At 47.5% G+C, this 25,805-nt stretch overlaps 1 protein-coding gene across 1 annotated transcript in view; it reads right to left on the minus strand.

Moving 5' to 3' along the window:
- Positions 1-25,400, minus strand: part of EPHA10 (EPH receptor A10) — a 108,219-nt gene extending 82,819 nt beyond the window's left edge. Inside the window, exons 1-3 of the mRNA XM_054012108.1 lie at positions 25,256-25,400; positions 9,513-9,577; positions 6,633-7,302 (exon numbers count right to left, since the gene is read on the minus strand). Coding sequence (XP_053868083.1) covers positions 6,633-7,302; positions 9,513-9,577; positions 25,256-25,331 — 811 coding nt within the window. The 5' untranslated portion in view covers positions 25,332-25,400. The remainder of the gene's footprint in view (positions 1-6,632; positions 7,303-9,512; positions 9,578-25,255) is intronic.
- Positions 25,401-25,805: the final 405 nt, after the last annotated feature.

Here is a 25,805-nt window from a genome sequence, read left to right on the forward strand (position 1 = left end):
CAGAGGGAATGAACAGAACAGGCCAATTTAAGTGATCCATCCTGTTGCCCATTCCTTGCTTCTGGCAAACAGAGGACACTTCTGAGCATGGTTTTGCAACGAGAGACCATCCCGAGCTGTCAAGCTGACCCTTTACACCAGGACTAAATTCACCTTTTTAACAGGATTTTTAAAATCCTGACAAAGCAGTAGAGATTCCACATCCCTCCCAAAATTGGTTTCAGTGCCATTATCCCCACAAGGAAGGTGTCCTAAAGCCTGTGGAATTGCCTGCTAATTAGATCATAGCCTCCTGGGGGGAAAAGATGCTGACTGGCAGGTGATAGAGGTGAAGTAAGAACTACATACAAAGAGGCTATTTCTCCAGTGCCTGCTGCAAGCCCAGCAGAATACTAACGTGCAGCCAGCTCCCACCAGGGCTGTCAAAACTGGGCAGAAATAAATTGAAAAGAAAAAAAAAAAAACTTAGCTACAGCGCGAATTTACGTTTCTGTCAAAGAAAAGTGGCTGACAGCTATTTTTGGAAACTGGTCATCATATTAATTCACCCTCTGATGAAAGTTGTCTCATTTGCAACAAATCTGGCTGGTAAATATTAACCTTGGGCTTGGTTGAAATTCTCCTTGCAGATACAAAGAGGAGAAGGATGGAGAAGACGAAGCAGAGACAACTTCACCACAAATGTCAGGCACAGTCTCTACATTAGGGCTTCAGTTACACAAAAGATATTGCATACACCGGAAAGTAAATGATACGTAGGGGACCAACGCATGTGTCTCATGACATTAAGGGTAAAAGGACACAGCGGCTGAGGACCCTGTCAGGAAAAAGGCAGGAGTGGACAGGTCTGATCAGCTGCAGTGTAATAAGACTTAATTCACTCACTATGTGATCATTGGAGCTATTTTTCAAAACAAAGACAAGCACAGAGCAGCATCTGGCTACAGACATACGCTAAACAAGAAGAGTGTTTCAAATGTATTTAGTGACAGAACTTCATCTTATTTGATAAGATAGTCAACAGCTACCTCATTCTACGCTAGAGGTGGCTGCATTTCAGTGACTGGTGAAGTGATTTAGAATATATGAGAACACATACAAAGTTTGTCACCTGCCTTGGGATCCTTTAGGATGAAAGGAGCTGTATAGAAAGATAAACAGCAAAAATATTTGGATTTATTGCAGCAGTGATCAGTGCATGCTAGAAATCCTATTAGTCCTTTTTTAAATCTCTGCTGATTAGTGTGCTAAAACATGAATATTCCCTCAGCACAACGATGACTTCAGTACTTTAATCACTAGAATACTAGAGACTTATAATCTAATTAGAGCCCAGCCTTGCAAATTCAAGAAGACACAGAAATCCATTTGCTCCCCACTGAGAAAAGCGTCTTAAAAGAGCTTTCTTCTCCACCACATCAAGTTTAAGCTCTGCATCCTCTCCACCCAAAGTCCATGACTCCGCCCTGCTTATTTTATCCAACTCTCATTGTGTCGATCCCCATTCCTTCTGCTTTGCAGAGATGCCGGCTTTAACGCCCAATCTCATAGCGCCCAACTGAAGAGGTACTGATCAGCAAGGCAGGAAATAAAACTGACCAGAAGGCTTGATACACTCCCTACAGACCCCAGCACTCATTTGGTTCACAGGACTCGGATCTGGATGTAGCGTGTCATGCTTGCAAACAGGGTCATTGTAGCTCAGGTTTAGAGGCTGCCAAGGAGAACCACAGAGGATGCTATTGTCGGGGAGGCTGGGGGGGAATGACTATTCGCATGATTCTCATTCCCTGCCACCATTTAATTTATTTTTTCTTCCTATTTAGAGTTAATCAAACACACCTGTCCGTGGGCTCTGTGCACCCAGCCAATTACAAATCAAAAACACTAGAATCCACTCTTCACTTTTACTGTGAGCTGGAGAATGGGGCAAACTTTTCAAATGAAAAATTAATTTATTGGGAAAGGCTCCTGGCTTGGCAGCTACGTGGGTCTGGAATTAACTCAGGAGCCAGCTTGTGTCTTGTCTTCAAGGGCTCATTTTTAAAGGCCAGTCAGAGCAGGGCCAGTGCCACTGGTAAGGGAGAAAGACTCAGCCCTGGTGTTTTCATCTGCAAAGGGCAACCCACACGTTCAGACGCATCCAGCTTTAGTTACTTTATCATTTCCTCATTGCAATCAATGCCTAATTCGGCACTCTCCCTGCAGGGCACAGTGTAGGCGCACTCTCTGTTAGCCGCGTCAGAACCGGGGCAGGCAGGAAACATTTGGAAGAGGGAGTAATCAGAAGAAACATTAGGGCCTGGCTTATGTAGGGGGAGAAGAGCAGAGGCTGGGGATCAGACAGACACTGCTTTGCTCAGCACCCCTCTTTAAGGCTGAATACTGAGAAGATGTTAACTCCAGCAATGCTGCTCCAACCATTTCATTGCTCTGTCTGAGCCCCGGCCCTGCTGCAGGGTCTCTCGTTTCCACGTTTTAAAAGACATGGGCCAGATCCAAGCTTGCATTAGTAGGTGCAATGCCAGGCCAGCAAGGCTGGATTTGGTCTGGCACACCATGGCTTTTTATCACCGTGTAGCTCCATTCATAGTGACTGGCAGCAAGCACACAGAACTGTGCCCGCAGCAGCCATGTTCCAGGGGCATTTAAGGCCTCCTGCCTGAGGTGCTCTCGTGGCATGGTGTCCTCTTACTGCAGAGGCCCCAGGCAGGTCACAATTACAGCTGGCCAGTCTGCTGGATCCTGCAGTATCTTACTGCGGGTGCAGGTCTCCCTCTCACGCTTGGCACCCCCCCCGCGTTCAGAGAGTTCCCAGCCCTGGGTAGCTCACTGCAGACGTGATGCCAGGTGACTGCTGGTCCTGCACATGCTGCTACTTCCCAGCAAATTCCAAACATGAGGTGCAGCCAGAAGGGTGTCAAAGAAGGTCTCGAAGGATAAACAGACAGAGGCCAGGGAGCTCTGAAGCCTAACATGAGGAAAAGCCTGGCAAAGAGCCAGGCCTCCGAACTGCCAGGCCTCCATTACACCAGACAAATGGTCTGCCCCGAGCTTATCCCAGTTTAACTGGGAGCTGTCCTTGAACAAAAGAACAGGTACTTCTGGCTGCCAACAAAGAATGAACGAGAGAAGTCCATTAAGATTAGGATTCTATCCCTGTCACCTCATGAAATAAGGGCCCTGCTCACAGCCCCCCGCACGAAATCAGGCAGTGACACCCGCAGACAAATGGAGCCTCAGAGTAATTCATCACAAATCAGTCAAGCCACATGTTTCAGACATGGCCCCAGAGGGAAAGGGAGGGGGTGTTCAACAGACAGAGGAGCAGAATAGCCCAGCAAGGTTGCATGATGCCCTCTCCTTGGGGGAGAGAAAAGACCATGGCAAATGCTCTGGCAGACCAGCTCAGTGTGTGAGAGACAGCATTGCACACACTCTCCCCTAGACGCTGGCCTTCACCCACAGCCCACACATCAGCACGGTGGCTTGCAACCATCATGATATACTGGGAAAGGACTTCTGCTGCAGGTCCAAGCAGCTCCCACTATCCCAAGTCAGAGCTGCTGCTCCCTTGAGCTGGCCCGCAATCACATGGGCTGGAATTGCTTCTCTCTCACTTATGTTTGCCATCCATGAAGTTCCCCAAGCCTCCACTGGAGTCTCTCCCTCACTGGTAGGCAAAAGCACTGCTGTCAGAGGTCAGAGTCACAATTTCACTGGGAAGGAGGCCCTGGAAAACTTTAACCTGGAGTAGGGCCCTTCTCAGAACAGATCTTGGGAGCAAAGCACTGGAGTCAGATTTGCTGCACAGCCAGTCAATTTTAACATCCACAAAAAGCCATTGTTGTTTGCCTTCAAGTGAAGCTAATTTTTTTGTCCTTGTCGAAGAATTCCTGCGGCCTTGGATGCTTTCATCATAAATCTTTAACATTATTCACTTAGCACTATGCTAATGCAAGGTTTAAAGAAATTTCCACTTTTCAAAATTATTTTGATATTTGACCAGACATCAGATGGCGCTCCACACAGTGACTAATGACCTGCTTTCTGTGAATGGGGAAAAAAAAAAAAACTTAATTATGTCCATTAAATTACTTCAAATATTTTTCCTAAGAGAATATGAATTATTTAAACTCAACAGAGAAACCTGAAACATTAGTAAGAGCCTTCTGGGACTCGCTATGTAAATTCCCCACTCCAAACAGATGGGAAGAGCATGGCAAGCTGCCACGCAAGCACTGAAGCAATGAACAATACCAAGATTTCAATTCAATAGTTTTATTATGGTCTTCTTAAAGAGGGCATTAAGTGAATCACTACTACCAAGAGCACCATTAAAGGCTTTCCCGCCTTCCGGGGGAGGAGGAGAGACGGCCGGCACACGGCATCCTGTAAAGGGAATTTAAGGTTTGCATGGCGCCAAGTATTCATTTGACAACTGAACTGTTGTCCTTAGGCAGAGCTCACTAACACACGGGTGCATTTCTACCACAGAGAAATGTTAGCACTTTAGGACATATTTATGTCCTTTCGCCTCTTCACGGAGTGAGTTTTCTGCAGCCTTGCATGGCCTTCCAGAAGCAGAGGGTAGCAGGGGTTTCACCCAATCTGCATTTTGGCAATAGCTACAGAGCCACTGCAATCTTAAAAATAAAGTTACCCTGACAGTCACCGAGATAACCTCCAGTTTAGAATCATAGACTCACAGGGTTAGAAGGGACCACAAGGGTCATCTAGTCTAACCCCCCCTGCCACGATACAGGATTTGTCGTGTCTAATCCATCCAAGACAGATGCTAGCCAGCCTCCTTTTGAAAACCTCCAGTGAAGGAGCTTCCACCAGCTCCCAAGGCGTCTGTTCCATTGTCCTACTGGTTTTACAGTTAGGAAGTTTTTCCTGAGATTTAATCTAAATCTGCCATGCTATTGTTTGAGCCCATTGCCTCTTGTCCTGTTCTCTGTGGCAAGAGAACAACTTTTCTCCATCTTTTCATGGCAGCCTTTCAAGTAGCTGAAGACCGCTATCATGTTCCCCCTCAATCTCCTCTTTTCCAAACTAAATATAACCAGTTCCTTCAAACTTTGCTCATATGGCTTGCTTGTCCCATCCATAGTTTAGATGTGGGATCAACCAAAGTCAACTCAAGCTGACCTGGACAGAAAGAGACAGAGAAAGAGAGAGGTGTGCCATGATTGGGAAGACAAACCAGCTGTAGAAGGACCCTGGAGGTCCACAGGGAAGACTGACCCCAACCCAACCCAAAGAATGCTCTGGAGTAGGGAGGAAACTAAGGCAAATGCATGAAAAGTTTATTATTTCTGTCTAGATCTGTGTATATCTTGTACAATTAAGAGCAATCATGTTAGATTCCTGTGCAAAGGCTGTATGTACATTGTATTACACTAGTCTCAGGCCCTTGAAATGTTAACCTGTGGGACCAGCATGCTCACACAGACGGAGCTCTGGAACAGGGTGTGTTTAAGCTATGAGGGAGTACAGTGGGAGGGGAAGTCGGCACTGATCACAGGGGCTGGACCGTTGGACATGGAGGCCTCAGCTCTCAAGAGGGGTAGCTAGACAGAGGATCTGCGTGCTGGGACCCCAGACTAAGGGCAGTACATGAACTGGTTAGGCCTCAAGCACTCAGGATCCGGCAATTGGTTCCCCTCACAGCAACCTGGACAGTGCCCAACAGGGGACACTTGACTAGTCTGTGACAAAAAGGTGCACAAGAACTTCCTAAAAAGAAGAACAGGAGTACTTGTGGCACCTTAGAGACTAACAAATTTATTAGAGCATAAGCTTTCGTGGACTACAGCCCACTTCTTCGGGAAGAACTTCCTAGTATTTGCACAGATAACGCCACTCTCAGCATCCTGCCCTTGAAATTGTTTGAACAGATGCATCTTAGTTATTTTGACATTTTTAACTTGATTTACAGAAGCATTTGCTACAATGCTGGGCTGAGATTAGATATTGAACAAGAACTAAGAAAAAGACGTTAACAAAATAATTCTCCTCCATTCCAAAAGCATTTCCAAACACTGATTCTAAGGACAGCACCAGCCCCCTGGCTCACTCAGCCCCTTGGTAATGCTGAGTTTCTCTTACCATCATTTTAAAAGAGAGAAACTGAAGTGAATTTCAGCATCAGACTCATTAAAGTGACACTAGTTAAGTAGGGGTTATATCCATTTTTACAGCTGTCATTAAATGTAACCTTGCAAGCTGTAAAGTCACTGAATTATTAAGTTGAGTGTAAAGCACGACAATGGGGATATTAATGTTCTAGAGTCATTTTATGGCACATACAAAGTTATGGAAAATACCTGAAGCTATTCTGAGCCTTTGGCATGTCTGTTTAGTCAAAGATGCTGCTGAATCAGTCGGCACAGTACAACCACCGTCACAAAAGACAACTCTCTTATTCCCTGGTCCCCAAATAAAGCTCTGGTTATTGGATTAGTAAATCAGAATGAACTAAAAAAAAAGCCACAACACAAGATTGACAAAATGCAATTCCATTTGTTTACATTGTGCTCTGATACCAGGGTGCTGGACACAGTATAACAATGAGATGGACTGATTGGGGCCTGAAATAGAAATAGAGCATGAATGGCCATTTTTACCTTCACACCCATCATCCTTCTCTTCAAAGCCAGCACTACATGTACATTTCCCAATGGGGACTAGCCACTCCCCCTCCGCACTGCAGTGCATCCTGGGAGGACTATCCAGGTCTACTTCAGAATGATTGACGCAGGTGCCCTTAACTTCCACCAGGGTTGCAAATGCTGCTTCTGCCACAGTGTCTGGAAACACTGCCAAGTTCTGCACCGTAGAGAGGCACTTTTTGTAATAAACCCGCACAGAAACCAGAGCCACGCAAGCACCCACGTCCTGGAAGCCCAGGTGGAAGCCTCTCTTGCTCAGGTGCCCAATCTCCCTCAGCTCTGTGTTCAGCTTCATTTTGCGCTCGCCCAAGTCCCCCTGGGTGAAGCTCTCATCGGCAGCGATAGTGTCAATTTTTGTATGCTTGTTCTCACGGATGCTGCGGCCCAGATCAGAATCTGACTCAACATAGTAGAGGTTGAAGGTCTCCTTGCACGTGCCAACCACTCCAGGGATGCTGTTACAGTCCCTCAGGGTGAATTTCAGCTCAATGAAGATTCTTTGGCCACTGCACCTGGCAATCCAGCCTGTCTGCAGCCAGTTGTTTTGATTTGACTCCATGACGTTGCAGACCTGGTAGGTACGAATCGGTTTGTAGTTTTCATCCACTCCACTGATTTCTTCCCACTATAAAAAGAACACACACGTCATGATAACTGCTATTTAGTGAGAACCAGTCTTCCAAGTAAAATCCCCTTCATACTGTAAAAAGCAACACAGTCCTGTGGCACCTTTAAGACTAACAGACGTATTGGAGCATAAGCTTTCGTGGGTGAATACCCACTTCATCAGACGCGTCTCTGTTGCTTTTAACAGATCCAGACTAACACGGCTACCCCTCCGATACCTGACCCCTTCATACTGAGATCATTATAAATACAGCCACTAAAAACCCCTTAACCTGTGCATTATTATAGCAGACATTAAAAAAACCTGAAGCCCACAGAATGCATAAATCCCAACACATCCAGTAACAGAGAGGATGGACACAGGATTTAATGTCTAAAACAAGATCTCATTTCTAAAAGCCAGAAAAGTCTTGTCTGCAAAGCTAGAGGCAAGGTGCACAATCCCCCAGTTCGCTCCCGCAGGGCCAGGGATGGCTTTCCCTGTATTCGTGACTAAAGTGTATTATCAGGGCCAGTTTCCAATCCCATTTGACTGACCTCTTCTCTCCAAGCACCTACTGAACTGTTCTGAAGATGGCGACTGTCAGTCTCTCTGCAACTCCACTCGCTTTAGGTCATAAGCTGTATTTTAGTATAGCGCAGCAGCAACTACAGCTCCCCAGTGGGGAAACTACCCTCCTAATTAGAGCACCGGCGGGGGGGGGGGGGGGGAGAAAGGAGAGTAAGAAGAGAGGAAGTGTCAGGCCAACTTCCTTCTCCTGCCCACCAAATGACAGGCGAGAAGGACTCCACCCTCCCTGCCAAGAATGAGCAACTCAGGTCAGAATGGGGGGCAAAGTCCCCAAGGCCGACTGTCTCTCATGGCTTTACCTTCCCAGACAGGTAGTATTTGTCACCCAGAAGCAGCTCACACTGCCAAATATCAAAAGAAGCTAGAGATGGCTGGGGATGAAGGAGCCAGGTGCCTCAAACCCAACAGGGACAATCTCCGGCCTGAAAGCAGGCCAAGGACATTGATGCTCTCAAGGAACAAACTCACTCCAAGTGTAAGTGAAGTGGCATTTCCCTGCAGCAGCCAGGGAAGCGTTGATTGATGATATGGTGATTAGATCATCAGCCCTGAGAAGGAAGTGATCTGAGGGCTGCTCACAGCAAGTCCTTCCACGGGTGGCAGAGTTTGTAGTGAGATAACCAAAGAAACCCCCTAATGGAGTTCCTTCCCAGCCACCCACAGGCTCCAGTCCAGCTGACCCCTGAGCCAAGCTCCAAACATGCAGTGTCACTTGTGAAGAGAGAGTTAAGAGCAGCAGGAATCATCTGATTTCACTGATTTGCCCTTTCAGGTGAAAGTGGGCACAGCTATAGACAGAGGCGGCACCGCAGCCATTCACTTAGACAAACTACAAATCATGCAGGGGTATGGGGTCAAGTTCCCCAAGGATTCCAGAGATCCTGCCCTTTTTGCTCATCAGGGAACAGAGTGAATCCTTAAGGCAACTGGCCTGGAAAGCGAACTAGAGAGAAAAGCTTTAATTGACTTGAGTTCCTTTTCTTAGTACAAGAATGCAAAGCGCATTGTCATGAGCTATGCTCAATTTGCAGTGTTTCTCTGACATAATCAATACAGTCACTCAGCTCCTCTCCCCGGCTGTCTGGGATTGACAAACATCACCGTTCACGTCAAGGCAGCATTGTGTCAGCTTGTCAAGCCTGCTGTTCACATCACGGAGATGTGTCGCTGCTTCTCCGCTCACCTCTGGGAGCTGGATTTTAAGCAGAATTTTGTCTACCCATCATTCTAATGCTATTTAGTGGCTGAAGGCAGATACCTATCTAGACAAGCAATAGCCAAAAGCAAAGGCCCTCCACAGTATAGAGCACTGGACACCCATGAGGAGATCATCGGGATCAAGAGTTCTGTCTTCATCTCCTTGAAGGGAGTGCACCAACGAATGCACTTCCGCAGGTGGCGTTACTCAGCTGCTGAAGCTAGTTCACTCGAGCCACAAAGCCATTCCCATAAATCCAGACAGCCTGGAATCACCATGCAGAATTGGGAGAGATTCGTGACACATGTAGGCGGCGAGTAATGCTGGACACACACCATTGCTCTAAATCAGGGTTAACTAGGCTGACCGGGGGTGGAACGGGTGAGATGCTGGAGCTGTATTATAGTGACAGAACATCTCTGTGTATGTTTTCACTTACCCCATTTGATGGGTGCGACGTCCAGCCCAATTCGGCCTGCGACTCCTTAGAATCCAGCAAAACAACTGCATGGGAGACAGAGGTGTTAAAAAGTGAATTTATAGAACTCACACCCATCTCAGCCACCCTGACAAACTACACTGAACATCCAGCCTCTGAAATGACCAACTGGCTCGACCATTTGGAGACCGTATTCAGACCACTTCTCACTTTTAAAGAGGCACAATGTGCCTCAGACGTACACCCCACGGAGCAGTTTCACAGGAGTGACACTGCCGTGCTTTAAAGGAAACCCTGAAACAGCTTAAAATTCCAGTTTGTCACCAGCTGACACTAGAAATGTAATGATGACAACTACCACATCTGCAAACCATTTCAAAGGCCATTTTGCCTTCCCTGACCAGCTGAGACCAGAGTTCCAGGTTCTGCATTTGCCCATTTCTACTGTGCCAACAACAGCAGCAAAACTGCCAAAGGACATGCTGTTTTGGGGGTCTGGAAGGTCAGCAACTATCTCAGGGTAACCACAGAGCCCTGAAATGGGGCAGGTGGGGTGAGAAAGAGGGGGGAACAGACCATTAGCTTGCAAGTTAATTGAGAACTGTTAAGTTCAAGAACTTACTGCTGCTAATGTAGAGTCTTTAATCTCATTTCTAAAACATTCCTGTGTACCTCTGACTAGCCAGCTGTGGTAGCGCTACCTCACCAAGCTTCAGCAGACCTACCCAGCTACACTGTAATTGCATCTAGGAGGGATGTCTATTTTACAGTGGCAAGAAGAATTCCAGGATACACATTATGGCGCACAATTACACCTGAGTGGTGAAATGCTGGTGTCACTGAGGGTCATGGCAAAACTCCCACTAACGGCACAGCTTTCATGCCAGAGGATTAAAACGCTCAGATACCATGGTGATGGGTACTAGTAGAAAAATCTTTAGCTAGCTAAAGACAGCTAAGCATTGGGCTCTGAGTAGTGTCTTGCAACACAGCTCTTCATACTACAATCAAAAGATCAGCAAAGGGACATGACTCACGTGTGTAAGTCTGGTCTAGAAATACCATGACATTAGAACAAGTGAGTTTCAGTACTAATCCCATGACAACCACTTGACATTAAATACCACATTGAAATTGACTTTAATGCTTGAGATTAGGTCAGGTTAGCCCACGCGGCTCCTTGGAGCAAAGCACAGTGTTCCACTTTACAAACATCAAAACCTTTACAACAGCAGAATTGCTGGAAATTCTCCCATTTTCTGATCCAAGTTACTCAAAAGGGATTGGGCGAGGTCAATTTCCAACACATTGGAAAATGGTGCTGCCCTTTCCAAATGCACCATTGCCACTACCAGGCCTGAGATACTAGATATCATTTTACACTAAATATAAACCCCCACTTTGATTCCCATATGTAATGGCCAAACATCACAGGTCACCAGCAGGGACAGATCCTGGAATGGTCAAGATGACCCAACAGATCTTTTCTACGCTCAGTAGCTGTAATTTCCATGCCGGGGCTATACCAAGTCATTCATTTATTCCAGTGTAGAAATGAACCAAATATCTTGGCAGAGTACCCCAAGAGAGGCAGGATCAAACTCACTCACCCCTCTGAAAGTCATAAAGACACCGTCTCTCTGTAGTGGGATTCTCTTTAAAACTAACAGGATATAAAGGCTAATCTCGACAGGCTCATGCCAAAAATAACAGGCTAGAACCATCTGCATTTTTATCACAGTGATAAACATTTCACTGGTGTAAGTGTTGCACATGGGCCTTTTATTGGAAGAGACGATCACCAATAATAATAAAAATGTTCATTTTTAATACCCACTTTGGAATATAAAGACTGTCAAACATTTAAACTGATACAATGAGGATATTAAGGATAACTGCTAGCTCTCAGGAACTTGTGCTATAACTTCAGTCACAGACAAACAGAGAGTAGCTTGTTTATTCAGTTAACGGACAATAATTAAAAAACATTGTCATTACTGATTCCCTCATGAGTAAGGCTGTGTGTCTGTCATGGAAGTCATGGATTCCGTGACTTCTGCAGCAGCCGGTGCTGGTTCCAGCAGCAGCAGTTTGGGTGTGTGGAAGGGGGCTCAGGGCTGGGGCAGGTGGTTGGGTGTGTGGCGGCGCTTACCTGGGGTGCTCCCCAGCTCCCACCAGCATGTCCCTGAAGGTCCTAGGCAGAGCAGCCATGGGGGCTCCATGCACTGCTCATGCCCACAGGCACCACCCCTGTTCCCCGCGAATGGGAGCTGCAGAGCTGGCGCTTGTGGCAGAAGCAGCGCGCGGAGCCCCCCTGGCTGCCCCTCCCCCTAGGAGCTACAGGGACATGCTGGTTGGAGCCAGGTAGGTAGCCTGCCAGCCCTGCCAACCCTTCCCCCCTCCCAGCACCAGTGGGGATCGCAGGCCACAACCCCCCCCCCGGAACCCCCATGCCCCTCCTCCCCCCTGAGCACCTGCGGTCCCCCAGCCCAAGTTTTAGTTAGGGGTATATAGTAAAAGTCATGGACTGGTTTACTGCCTGTGAAATACCAGTGACTAAAAAGTAGCTTTACTCATGAGTTTGCAAACTGTGAGCTTGGTACAAAGTTTTCCCCAGAGAATAAGGGATTCCCAAGCCAACCTGAGGATTGGGGGGGGGAGGGCAGAGATTCAGACAAAACACAACCCATGAGAGGCAAGCAGGTCAATTGCAGAGAATAAGTAGTCTCATCTCTACCTTCGGTTTCCATAGAATAAAAGAAGTTTTTATTCACATGCAGAATTCCCCCCCCCCCCCCCAACATCAAGTTTAGTTATCTGTAAGCCTTAAATTGCCAGCCTCTGCGGTGTATTCCTGGCAGATGCTAGTTCTTCCATCAAATGATATTACTGCTGATTTGGCCATTTGCTATGCCCCCTGCCAGACCCACCATATTGTACCACTTCATAAATTCCGCTGATCATCACCAACGGTGCTTAGCGGCATTAGGCTTCTCAGTATCTGAGCAGCAAATTGAGAGAGAGCTGTTTCTGGACAGCACAACGAGCAATACTTAAAAGAAATATAATCTGTATGAAGTGAAGTTCAGAGTGAACTGAAAACAAACCTTGGCTCTCTCCGTCCTCGATCATTCATTTGCAGGGGGGTGTTGGTTACAATGCAGACCACACATTTTACTCGAAAGCCCAATCAAATTGGCCACAATCCACTGGGCATAGTTCAGCTAATGCTCTTTTCCTACATTATAGTAGAGCGGATTACAGCGATGCTGAAATTATTTACAGCAACAAATTCTGACAAAACCAGTACTTCTCGCAAATAACCTCCCTCCCTGCATTTCATGGTCTGCAGCTTTCATTTCGAGCTGTGAATGTCCAAATGAAGCACCTGTATTTCCAGGTCACAGCTGAGTTTAGAGGAATTATTATTATTCACCACACTTGTGCGACTATTTACATAATCACCAAATAGCCCAGTGATGGAGCATTCGTTATTTGAAAATCTAGAGCGATGAATAAAATCCCTCAACAAATGAATGACAATTTAAAAAACAGACCGCAAGCGCAAGTCACTGGCAGCTAGTTTCTTCCTCTAGGCTCAGGGGTTTCTGATTTGGGGAGGTGGGGGGGAAGAAGGGGGACTCGGTTTTCACATCACTTTTTTAGACACTCTTCTGCCCGTTCCAGATAGAGCTCTTTGTGGTTAAAAATGTCAGCAGGACACACTAGCTATCTCATCGTACCCACAATTCCAGGGGGATTATTAGGTTATGTGCAGATGTTTTGCCTATGTTAACATAGTTTGGCGCTGCGTGTCCCTCTCGTGGTTACATGGGCAGGTATGAGGCTGCTGTTACCTCCAGCTAATAGACACAGACCTGAAGCTCAGGCAGTATCTGCTTATGCTTTTAAATCCACAGATCTTGGGTTCACTCCTCACAAACGACCCAGCCAGCAGCTTCCTTACATGCCCATAATGGAGTCTTATTGTATTAGAAGTAAAATGGATGTGGGAGAGGTGGGTGGAGGATGAAGAGGAAGCCCTACCGGGTCTCCTTCCCTACCTCAGTGGTGTTACTCTGGGCTGCTTTGGATTTAATTACAGCAAAGTGTGACAGACACAAGGGCTAACAAGGAAAACAGTCAATAATGCAGAACCTTACACAATTTACACTAACAACTCATTGTCCTCTAGCGCCTGTCTACTAAAGGCCCCAAAGCACTCTACAAGCAGTAATGAATGAAGCCACACATCATCCCTGGGAGGAGCACATTGTCCTCACCTTACAGATGAAGAAACAGAGGCAAAGAAGGTTGTGAGAAGTGCTATAAGTTGCGTCTGATGAGTATTTTTGGACTGACCGAGGTGATGTTTGTACTGACTGGCTGGCTTCAGCTTTGTTTGACCCAAGTGTATTCTTAGCAAGCTTCTTAGTCAGCAAACTTGCTTACAGCCGAGGCTGCATAGGACAAAGGAGAGGTTTTGACCACAGATATTACATAAACTGAAGGGAGTTATTGGGACAGATACGCAAAACGTACCGCCAAGAGACAATTAGAGAAAAATCAGGTAAAAAGTCCCTACACAGAGTAAAGAGTCAAAGTGACCTGGCCAAATTTGCATGATCAATGGTAATAAAGCAATTAGAGAAAAGAAATAACAGGAAATTAGCAAAGATAAACAGAAGTTATGCCAATTAAAGTTTACACGTGTACTGTATGAGTTACATAAGATATTTAATATTCATGATACTTAATGGTTATTGAAAGAGAACTAACGAATACGCAATTTGGATGTATATAATACAGGATAGATTATCAGAGACAGGCAGAGCTTTGTAGGAGAAACCCATTGTGACCCACTGATGCCCCAGGAGAAAATAGCTAGCCTTTTTCTCTCCCCCCCCCTCTCTATATGTCATTCATTACTTTAATAGTAATTGCAATCCCAAGGCATGCTTCTGTTCAAACAAAGGTCTGAATTAATAAACTTAAGTGTGTCAGACCTCAGTGGGTGTCATGCTCAGTCGACAATGGGAAGAGACTTCTCCTAGGCACATTGTGTTTGTTCTAGAGCCAGGAACAGAAGCTAGATTCTCTCCTTCCTCCACCGCATGCTTCAACCAATAAGCAATGCTGCTGAGTTCCATATTTGCAACACACCATCGTACCTGCTAGGCAAATTTGTATGCAGTCCATTTGGCTGTATTGTAACTGAAATTTAATGGAATATCCCCTCTCCAAGGGACCCGCTGATTGATCAGATCTGATATCAGGTAACAGAACCGCCATGATTGTACTAGGGAGCTCTCAAAGGAGCAATCAATATTTTACAAAATTAATTATTTGCCCTTTTAAATTATATTTATAAAATCCACTCGTGCTGCCATTTTGAAGAGAGATCCCCTGGGAGAGACCATCTCCAAAGACCAAAGAGACAGATGTTTCTGCTACTGAAGCTTAATAGAGAAATTAACCAAATATATGCACATCTGGATAACAGAATAAAAACACATAAAAGAGAGGCCTTAAAAGCTAATGAGATGTTCAAATATTGCTTCCTGGTGGAGTGGCAATAAAGCACGTTTCTCAAAGCACAGCACAGCGCTTGTTTGCTCCTTGCCAGCACCACAACCTGACAGGAAAGTATTGAGATTTCAGATCTCTCTTTAGCGCTACCACTGCACAGCAGCTAAGAAAGCAGGCACATGCAAATCAGCCTTCAGAGCTGCAGTGGAGTGACAAGTACAGTAAATTTAAGTCCCAGAAATCTCTGTGGGGCCTGTCTGGATACAGTCCTCTGTGCTCCTTGGCTCCATCTTCTCTTGCACATCATAACTCCATGTCCCGAGCCCCAGGGCCCCTAACGACAGGAACAAGCGGGAGCTTTCGCAGACCCCAGCATCTCACACTGTTGCTTTAGTTGCTCTCTGACCCTCCTTCCCCTCTCAAACAATACGATCTAGTTTTCACCCAGATGCATGCCTGTTCTTAATACTGTCCCATAGGCATTGAGACACCACTAGTGCTAAAGTGTGCCAAGCAAAGAGACAGGGTGGGAGTCCCAGAAGCCAGCATCCCACATGCTCTAGCCTGCCCATCCTTCCCCTCGCATTAGGCTGCAGCTCCACTCTTCCCACTCATCCATGGGCTACAGAATACCCCAAGGTGCAGAAAATCTCTGCTTTGTTTCAGAGAACATTTAACTTGTCATAGAACATGAACCTAGTGAGACAGAGATGTCCAGTGTTGTAATATTTGGAAAAACACAAAGGGATGTTTTGGAAAAATCACGTTATTTATAAATCGCTTGATGCTGAATTCTTGGATTTCTCATTTTCAGGAGAGTTTATTATCGCCTGTCAGCGTGCATGGGTTCCAGTGAAGCATAGGTGCCTGCGCTGCCAAGGTTACCTGCCTTAGTAACTGAGCCCCGTGGGGAGCACTGACTGCACGTGTTTGGCAGAGCAGAAGGTTAGAAGTATCCATATTCATTCCTTCTTCCTGGCCTCCCCACAGGGCAACAGGCACTCAGAACGGTCTGCTGAAGACGGAATGCTCTCTGTATACCAGTTGATGGCAATGTCGTTCAGCATGCTCTGCTGGCTAATTCAAGTATCACAGGGTGCACCACATCCACCAGGTAATTTGATAAAGGGGACTGGAATGGTATCTTCAAGCTGGTTGTTCGAGGGACTGTGCAGCTGGGTTCCCCAAGAGCTCCAGGTATTTCTGACCAATCTACTTTACCTAGTTTGCCAGGTTAAGCACGCAGCATGCAAGAACTCTAGACCTAAATTCCATCCCACACTTTGGCTGTGTTATGTACTTTGCAGAACCTACGCACAAGCAGCATCTTCCCCAGCACTTAGAACCTGATATTTCACATCTTAGCCGGAGACCCTCAGCTGCAAGCCCTAAAGCCCCTGCATTATTCCAGCCCTGATGGCAGGGTTGCTTGTGATTGGGGCGGGGGGGAGGGGGGGCGGGAAGAGCAGGGCTCAGCTGCCCTCGGGGTCTCTTCTGGTTCATGCCTTGTGTTCCTAAAATCTCATGCTTCAGAACTTAGCTGGTTACCTGCAAGGGTCAGGAAGGGATTCCCCCTCCCCACACACACACCCCAAAATGTATTCTGAGGCAAGCTTTTTGTTCTTCAGAGATGGCCCTGGCTGGAGGTAGAACACCGGACAGGTGGGCAGGCAAGCATTCTCTCTCAGATGCTTGCCTGGCTGGTTCTTGCTCACATGGTCAGGGTCTAACGGATTGCTCCAGAAGGAGTTTTCCCCAGGTCAGACTGGCTGTGATCTGGGGCGGGGGGGGGGTTGCTTTCCTCTGCAGCATGGGGTGAGGGTCACATGCCAGGATTATCCAGATCTCTCTCACTTAATCAATTCCCTGCTAATTGCACAGGTCTCGGGCTCTGGTGCACCTCAATTCCTACTATTCTCTGCCTGCGGCACATACGGGTCTAGTCTCCTGTGGGCTGTGATAATTTGGCCTAATTTTGGTTGTTGAGTTTAGCGTGTGGGCGCTGGGCAGTACTGGTGGCCTGAGTCATGCATGAGGTCAGACTAAATGATCTTGGGTCCCTTCTGGCCTCAAACTCTCTGACCAGCCCAGCACAGAGAAGGCTACGCTATAGTGTAACAGTTGCCATAGCACCAACCCCCAAATTTAATTGAGCATCTGAGTTGTTGAATACTTGCTAACTTATTGGATCGGCATTCCCTCTCCTAGAATCGCATTCCTTCGGAGGCCAGAAGCAGACCCCTCATCTCCAGAGCAATAGAGCTTGAATGAACATTGTTAGCAAGGGACTAGTGGAATCCAATAGAATAAACTGACTCTTAGTCTCTCAATGATGATAATCAAGCCCCCTAACATGTTGGGCAGCCTCCTGAGGAGAGAGTTTATACAATGTCTTCAAGAAGTGTGCCTGAACAAGAGCTTCCTTATGACCCAGATATACAAGGAATCTGCAGGCAGATGTCTGAGACATTGAAAGGTGGAAGAGAAAAATCCAGAGAGAAGAGTGACACTCAAGTGTCTAACTATGACATGCAAGAATTTTAAGGAACGCATGAAGCAAGACTTCAGTCAGACCCCTAAGGATTGCCAGGGATTCTCATCCCTCCACAACTCCTGTAACCGTAGATTAGCATCAATTCGGTCAGCCAAGGCAGAGTTCAGGTGTGCTCTGTACACACAGAACCCTATTCACCTAATGCTCCCCTGGTCGCTAGGAGGTAGGCTCTAGTGGGAGCTGCAGGTGTTCTGTTTGGGGAGAGCCGGGCCCAGGAGCTCAAACCATCTGAATGACAATCCACTTTGAGAGAAATGCACTGGGATATTCCTACTAGAAGGCCGATAAAGTAGGTTTACACAGAAAAGCTGGTGTCCCAGCTTCTTGAGATTCCAGTCAGTCTCCTGGGAGCAGTCTGTTGTGTGGGTGGCTCATTCGTGGGGCTAGCTGCAATAGAGGTTTTCATCTTTCTTGTGTTTTGCTGGGGGTTAAGAGGACAGGGATTCTCCCCCACTACTGCTGTACAATACTAACTCTCTCCTGCCAAGAGGGAGCTTGAGTTGACCTACAAGCTGTATTAGATTGAATAAAAATAACCCTGCTCTCTGAGGCAGCACATGGGATGGCGACTGTTTAATTTGTGAAATCAGTGGAGCTGAATAGCCAGAGCTCTTACTCTGCAAAAACCGGAGAGTGTGAAAACCTCCATATTGGTGCAATAAACTACGTTTATGAGGCTCTATTATTTTAAATCGTAAGCCGTGCTGTAACCGTGTCTGCTCCCACTATCTTACTCTATGAAGGATTTGCACATGCTGGCGGAGGGCACTTTATCACTGTGTAATAGCAATGGCTGTGAGCCATCTGAACAGAATAAGGAAACCTCCTTTATCAGACTGGCCCCTGGGTCTCTGGTGCCATGAAGCCGTCACAGCTCAGGATTCGTACACAAAATCTCTGTGTCTTGGCTGAGATGGCGCTATTGGTCCAGACAGAGTACAGCTATGCTTGAAGGTGTGGGCTTGGGCCAGAGAGTGTAAAGGGTTAACACTGACAATTTCGGGACTGCCAGGCAGTTTTATACTTAGGACATCATGTACATATCTCTTCCAATGCTTCTTAAAAAAAAAAAAAAAAAAAAGGCAAAATACGTAGTTAAGGTCAACTTAGCTCTGCCCATATTTGGGAGAGCTCTGTGCAGCATTATACAGAGCACACCTGAACTCTGGCCGAGTTCCTGGCAGTCCTTAGGAATCTGATGATTGAAGTGCTACAGAGGTTCCTTAAAATCCTTGCATGTTCTAGTTAGATACTTGAGTGTCACTCTTCTCTCTCTATTTTTCTCTTCTGGCTTTCAGTGTCTGTAGATTCCTTATAGATTCGGGTAATAAGGAGGCTCTTGTTGAAACACACATCTTGAAGACACAGGCGTATAAACTCTCTTGATAATCATCATCCAGAGACTAAGAATCAGTTTATTCTGTTGGATTCCACTCATCCCTTGCTTACAACATTCATTTAAGCTCTTTTCTTCTCAAGGCAAGTGGTTCTGTCTCCGTGATTTTTAAGGAGCGTGGCAAAAAGATAGGGCAAGCCAAGAAGTGAAAACTGATTCCCACCAAGTACACATCACCCCAGGAAAGAGACCGAGGACACCCAGAAAGACAGGCAGGTGTCCAGGAAATTAAATTAGCACAGTGGGCAAAATCCTTTCATCTTCTAGTTCATTGTGATGCCACTGTGAAAGGTCAGTAGTTTTTCCAACAGTGGGCAGGAGTGCAAGGATCCCACCATGTAACACACATGGCCCCACTAGGGTCGAAATCCTGCAGCAAGGCTCCCTCGGCTCCATGGCACTGTGGTGCCAAGTTCTGCGGAGGAGTTAAACATGGTAGTTATTGCATTAAATATGAAAGCAATCCCACAGCACAGTCAGCGTAGGACTCCTTCATTTATAGACTCTAAGGCAAGAAAGGAGCATTATGATCAATTCACCAGTGAGCTTCCCAGACCTGAAGAAGAGCTCTGTGTAAGCTCACAAGCTTGTCTCTCTCACCAACAGAGGTTGGTCCAGTAAAAGCTATTACCTCACCACTGGTCGCGCTAATATACTGGGACCGACAAAGCTACAACCACCACTGCATTTCAGTCATTCTTTGGTCTTCCTACCCGTAAGGCTGGGAAGTGTAAACAACGTTTCAAATTCCTCAGGCTCCTATAGGAAAAGCAAAAGGTTGGAGCCGACAGAGGCTAACAGGCAAGGTTAATGCAACCCACATCAGGAAATAAACAGGTGCAATCCGTGGGATTACTTGGAATGAAAAAGCTGCAGCCACCAGAGGGCGTCACTAGAGTGAAGCAGAGCTAAAAACATGCAAGGCTGGCGGACAGTAAACTGCCTTATTCCAAGGGACTGCACCTGCCCTCATTACTGAGAGGGGAAGACAGGCAGAGGAGCTTTCTCAAATGAGCCAAATTGTTCAGGCAAATGATCTGGGCTGAAAACCAGTGCTGCAGCTTGATGTTGGGGGGTCATTTTAATTGCAAATCAAGGTTGAAATCAGGCTTTGTTAATATGAACATTGCAACCACACGACCCCCAGATCCAGCTGGGCTTTCAGCACGTGTTCATCCACGTACCGTAACCTTTCTTGGTGGCCGGTGTTCAGACTCTGATGCTTCCACCGCACTCCCAGAAGGATATGGTGGCAGGGACCACTCTGTAAGATTTGGGGCACTAATATAGTATTTTGGGCATGGATGAATTGTAAAAGGGGAAAGAGGAAAGAGAGAGGGCTATAACAGAGACATTGTGATGCACTGAAACCACCAGGAACCTTTTAACTTCAAAGAGGGAGCTTCCCTCCCCCAGAATTCACCATGGGCAGATTTTACCATGCAGCCAGGATCAGGGTTTACTGCACAGAACAGAAAGGGGGTCAGACCAGGGCTCAACTTTGTTTTCATCCACTGAACGAGAGAAGTTGTGGCCAACTCTATTCTCTATGGTCCTAGAAGAAATAGAGCAACCCAATGCAGGAACATTCTCAATAATGTAGGGACTGCTTCTCAGTCTGAGAAACTTCTACATAGGCCAGGATTAGATTCAACTCCTGCATGTGAAAGTCCCACTGCTTCTTAGTTACAAAAGGAGTGTATTTCACCTACAACAGCAGGAGAGCCCAGGTTGCTCTTACAGTGAGAACTCAACATTTCCTTTCAAGCAAACCACACTATAGGCACAGATTGCACAAGATTTCTGAGCCAAATCTGAATGCCACAGAATAAATAGCAGGCTGAAGACTACTGCACAGCGGACTAGGTCGTGCCTTTAAAAGCAACAGCTCTCGGATCCAAATGGTTGCATATAACTTAGTCCGAGATGTTATCTTGCCCAGAGCATCAGATCTTAGATTCACTGTCCAGCCTCCCACGCTAAGGCCCTCTGCTGTGAAGCGAATGGCGCAGACACTCAGAGGAGTCCTGGCTCCTCTCCCCCATGGGAATTTGTAAATGCAGCGAGCACATGTGGGATTGATCTCTCTATTCCATCAGTGATAAATCAAACCACTACCCATCACTAAATCCATGCAAGTGGAAAGCACAAAGCTCTATGTTAGGGGAAAAGCAGAGTCCAACGTAATCAGAAAGCAAGAGGCAGAATGGGGAAAGAGACCAAGCTTGCCACACCATTTCTAGACAGAACATTGACTGCAACACTCAGCATCCTCTAGGGCTTGGGCCACTTCACACCACAGTGCAACACTGAACACCATCTTCACGGTGTGAATGGGAATGTCAGCAACACTAGTGACCCTAGTGTATTTTAACTACAGCTCTTCAGAAATTCAAAGGTTGTTCAATTAAGCTTCACTGGGCTCATTTGGAAAAAAGCATATGAACTCCTAGCCATTTATTTGCCTGCTTTATTTGAATGAAAAATATTGCAGAAAGCAGATCAATATGCTACAGCCAGATTGAATTCAATGGTTTTGAGTGTGAAAGTAAAGCAGGAAGATGGCAGAGGGGTGGGAGACACGAGACTAGAACAAAGTCAGCCTCTCTGAGTTTTCCTCGTAGGACATTTTTAAGCATCTCCAGAGGGCAAGTTCAGAGAGCTGCCGTGTAACCAACTGTAAAGAAAGGGAACTTGCCAGCAAGAATTTCCAGGTGATCACCGCACCAACAGAACCACACTTTTCAATATAGCTTCAACATGCATCCTGTTATTTGTATTGTTAATCATTAATGCAGCATCAGAGCTTTGCCCAGCATTTTCCAGGGATTGCCAGAGAGGGTCACTGCCCCAAGGAGCTCTCTTTCTAAAGAGGATAAGCATAGAACACAGCAGTGATAGATACAGGGAGAAGGTAAGAAGCTTAAAATATACGCCAGTTATTAGTATTACAATAGCGGTAAGAGGCCCTGCTGTGCGGGGCACTGCACAAGCGGAGAGTGGGACAGCCGCTGCCCTGAAGACTTTACCATCGAAGCAGACAAGAGAAAGGAAGGATTATCATCACTCTTTACAGAGGTGGAACTGAGGTAAGCAAATCTGATCTGCTCACAACTTTGAAGCGGAGACTGAGCTAGGAGGAGGAGAAGACAATCCAGTAGGAGAGGTCAGTGATGAAGAGAATGGGGGGAGCGAGGGTCTTTCCAGGTATATGGAGCATCATGACCGAAAAGTATGAAGAAGGGGCAGCAGTTGAGGTGGACAGTGACAGGGAAGAGGTAAGGGCAAAGGGATTAGAGAGAAGGCTGAAGCCTCAGGATACATTTAGTACAACAAGCACAGTCCCAAGCTACAGGAGTTCACTTTCCTTCCTCCTTTCCAATCTCAGGGTTGTGTATTTATATCAGATACTGTCCCATTCCAGAGGTGGGCACACTCAGTCTCTCAGCAGAGTTCCAGTGAGATCCACTGTCTGTAAGATTGCTCTTGGTAATCTAGTCAACGTCTGGAGGAGGTAGCCAGTGTTGGCAAGCTTGTGTGTCTGTCTACAGATAAATACAAACTTGGGTAAGTGACCAGATGGGGACCCGCACACAATATCCATGGGGCATTTTTTGTAAGCCAAAAGTCAGGTAGCTTCCAGGGAACCCATAATGAAGGATGTTCCGAAGTGTAGGACTCCAGAGTACCCACACTGCACTGGCAATGGAAACAGAAGCAGCAGTTCACACTTTTCAACACAAAACAAAGCAGTGTCATGCAGTTAATGCAACAGCAGTCATGTGGCACCTAGACATACAGGAAGTTAGCAGCCACAAATAGTATTTCAAGCCGAAACAAACTACACTTGACCAGACTTTATTACCAGGATCTCCTCTGGATTAATTCAAGAAAGGAAAAGGAATTGAATCTAGAGTTTCAATTCCAGAGAATATTCTAGTCATGTAACCAGGAGAATTTTGGGACTCTAAATTAATTTGTGCATACCACAGAAAAGCAGAACTGTTTTCCAACTACACACGTGCATAGCATAGAGGAAAAAAACTCCAGTCAAGCAACAACATATTGGGAATTTGCATTAGCTACCTGAATTATGAACTTTTATCACATAGGGCCTAAATCATAATCATGTTCTCACTTAGTGCATTATTCACCAATAATACAGGAACGCATTGGTTACAGCACTAATTACAAGGTCTATACCAGCACCTCATGTTAGTTCACCTGGATGACAATTGTGCCTAAGGTATACAATCTACATGGTTTAGTTTACCAGATTATCCACAATGTCAGCCAGTCTGCCTTGGAATTTAGAGTTAGTAGTGACTCTACTGTTCACATCACCAGATGTCCATCTTCTACTCTCTCCTTAAATGATGGGATTACAACCCAGCAAACACAGTAAGAATTAATCAGACAAGGATGGAAACTTTCGATTCTTTGGTCCTGGAAACCATAAAACTGCTGTCCAAATCTTTAAGCTACACACTTCTCTCAGATAAATTAGACACTTCTAGGTCCAGAGGAAGTGAAAATCCACTGATTTGGCCAGACTACACTGTAATCTTTTCCGATCTCTGGCTGTAGGGAATATCTAAGCTGCCTCGATGTTATTCTGTTCTTCAGACCAGACCTGAGGAAGAGTTCTGTGTAAGCTCAAAACCTTGTCTCTCTCACCAATAGAAGTCGGTCCAATAAAAGGTATTACCTCACCCACCTTCTCTCGGTGTTATTCTGTCAATTAAGAAAGGAATGATAACTGCACAGCCTAATGAAACTCACCTACCTTCACATGTTCTATTGTCCCCACAATAGCACAAATACAATACTAAAAATTCACATCTTTACAACCACAAATTGACAGCTCTACCGTGATTTCGCTCTCTCTAGATACCGATCTATTCTCCCATAAATTATGAACCAGGAGGAGTTCACACAGCCAAAATAATAGTCTGCGGAGGTTTTGGATCTTGGAGGCAGACTGGGAAACATGTGCACCCTCCCAGCTGTTGACTTTTTGAGCAATCTGCTTGCTTTTCCCCATTCCGCCTTTTCTCTTCACATAGCAGACAAAACTAGCATGAGGAACCAGGGGCTCCTTGTAAAGCTGCAAGTGCCAAAGAGAATTATCTGTGCAAGGAATCTCCAGGCACAAGATAGAAAGGGGCCAGGCACCGAGACTAGAGGGAAGGGGTGAGCAACCAGAGTCCAGGACAGACTCCCCACAGAAGGGAAGACTTTCTGCAGACTTCACTCCCCTGATCCCAGCCCCCAGCTATCCTCCTTTCTGCTGAGGGAAAGGGGATGGGAAAGGAGGGTGAGGACTAGCTGCTGTCTATAGGGACACTCAGGAAATGCAATTTACAATGACAACAACTATTTATAAACTTGCTGGAAACACTATTTATATGCAGATGGCAGAAACTCTTTATTCATCACATCCCCATCCTGTTCCCCTCTCTTCAAGGCACCTGTTTTGGCAAAGGACCCTCCTAGGGAGGCTGGGAGGAACCACGTGGGGCACAGGGAACTTTAAGATGTTCCTGTCAGTGCCCAGTTCATGGCTCAATGACAACCAGATGTGTCCCCCCCCCATCAATCCTCCCGTCCACAGAGATACTCGCTGTCACATGCCTACCTCCTCCCAAGGCCCCTTCCCCACCCAGCCTGCACGCTGCCCCTAATCAACCGCCCCTCCACATTGCCACTGTCCAACCCCCCATTGCCCCATCCACCCTGCCAGCCCCCTCCCACACTGCCCTATCCACTCTGCCAGCCCCCTCCCACACTGCCCAGGCCCCCTCCCATTGCCTCATCCACCCTGCCTGGCCCCCTCCCCCACTGCCCCATCCACCCTGCCCAGGCCCCCTCCCATTGCCCCATCCACCCGGCCCGGCCCCTTCCCCCACTGCCCCACCCCCCCTGCCCAGGCCCCCTCCCATTGCCCCATCCACCCGGCCCCCTCCCACACTGCCCCATCCACCCTGCCAGCCCCCTCCCACACTGCCCCATCCACCCTGCCCAGGCCCCCTCCCATTGCCCCATCCACCCGGCCCCCTCCCACACTGCCCCATCCACCCTGCCCAGGCCCCCTCCCATTGCCCCATCCACCCGGCCCCCTCCCCCACTGCCCCATCCACCCTGCCCAGGCCCCCTCCCACACTGCCCCATCCACCCTGCCCAGGCCCCCTCCCACACTACCCCACCCCACTCAGCTCTTGGGCGCCCCTCTGCCCGTGTCTCTGACCCCCCGGCCGGACTCACCCTCCTCGGCGGCGGCCCCGGGCAGCAGCAGCAGCAGCAGCAGCGCCCCGAGGAAGCCGCCTCCGCCCGTCTCCATGGTGCTGCCGACTCCGCGCGGCTCCGGCTGCCGCTGCCGCCTCCCTCATCCCGGCCGCTCCCCCGCCCTCCTGGCCCGGCCGCCGAGCCCGCTCCCGTCGGAACCCGCCCCGCCCACCCGGCAGCCGGGCCAATCAGGGCCGGGGGCGGGGGCAGGCGCGGCCACTCGCCGCGAGGGGAGAGCTGAGTGGGAGGGGGCGTGGCGAGGAGCGGCACCGGCCAATCACAGCGACAAGTGCGCTGGAAGGGCGGGGCGAGGATGGGGAGCAGCCACTGACGACGGGGGGCGCGGCAGGGGCAAAGCGTTTGGGGGCGCGGCCGCACACCAGGGAGGGGCGTGGCCAAGGGAGCACAGCAGCCATTCAGAGAAGGGGGCAGGAAGGGGGCGGGGAGAGGAGCGGCGGCTCAGCGTGCGGGGGCGGGTCTCCCTGCCAGCCAATTACAAGTGAGGGGGCGGAGCCGAGGGTGGGGCACG

This window comes from Malaclemys terrapin, chromosome 22, assembly GCF_027887155.1.
Source record: "Malaclemys terrapin pileata isolate rMalTer1 chromosome 22, rMalTer1.hap1, whole genome shotgun sequence".
In the NCBI taxonomy this organism is placed as follows: Eukaryota; Metazoa; Chordata; order Testudines; family Emydidae; genus Malaclemys; species Malaclemys terrapin.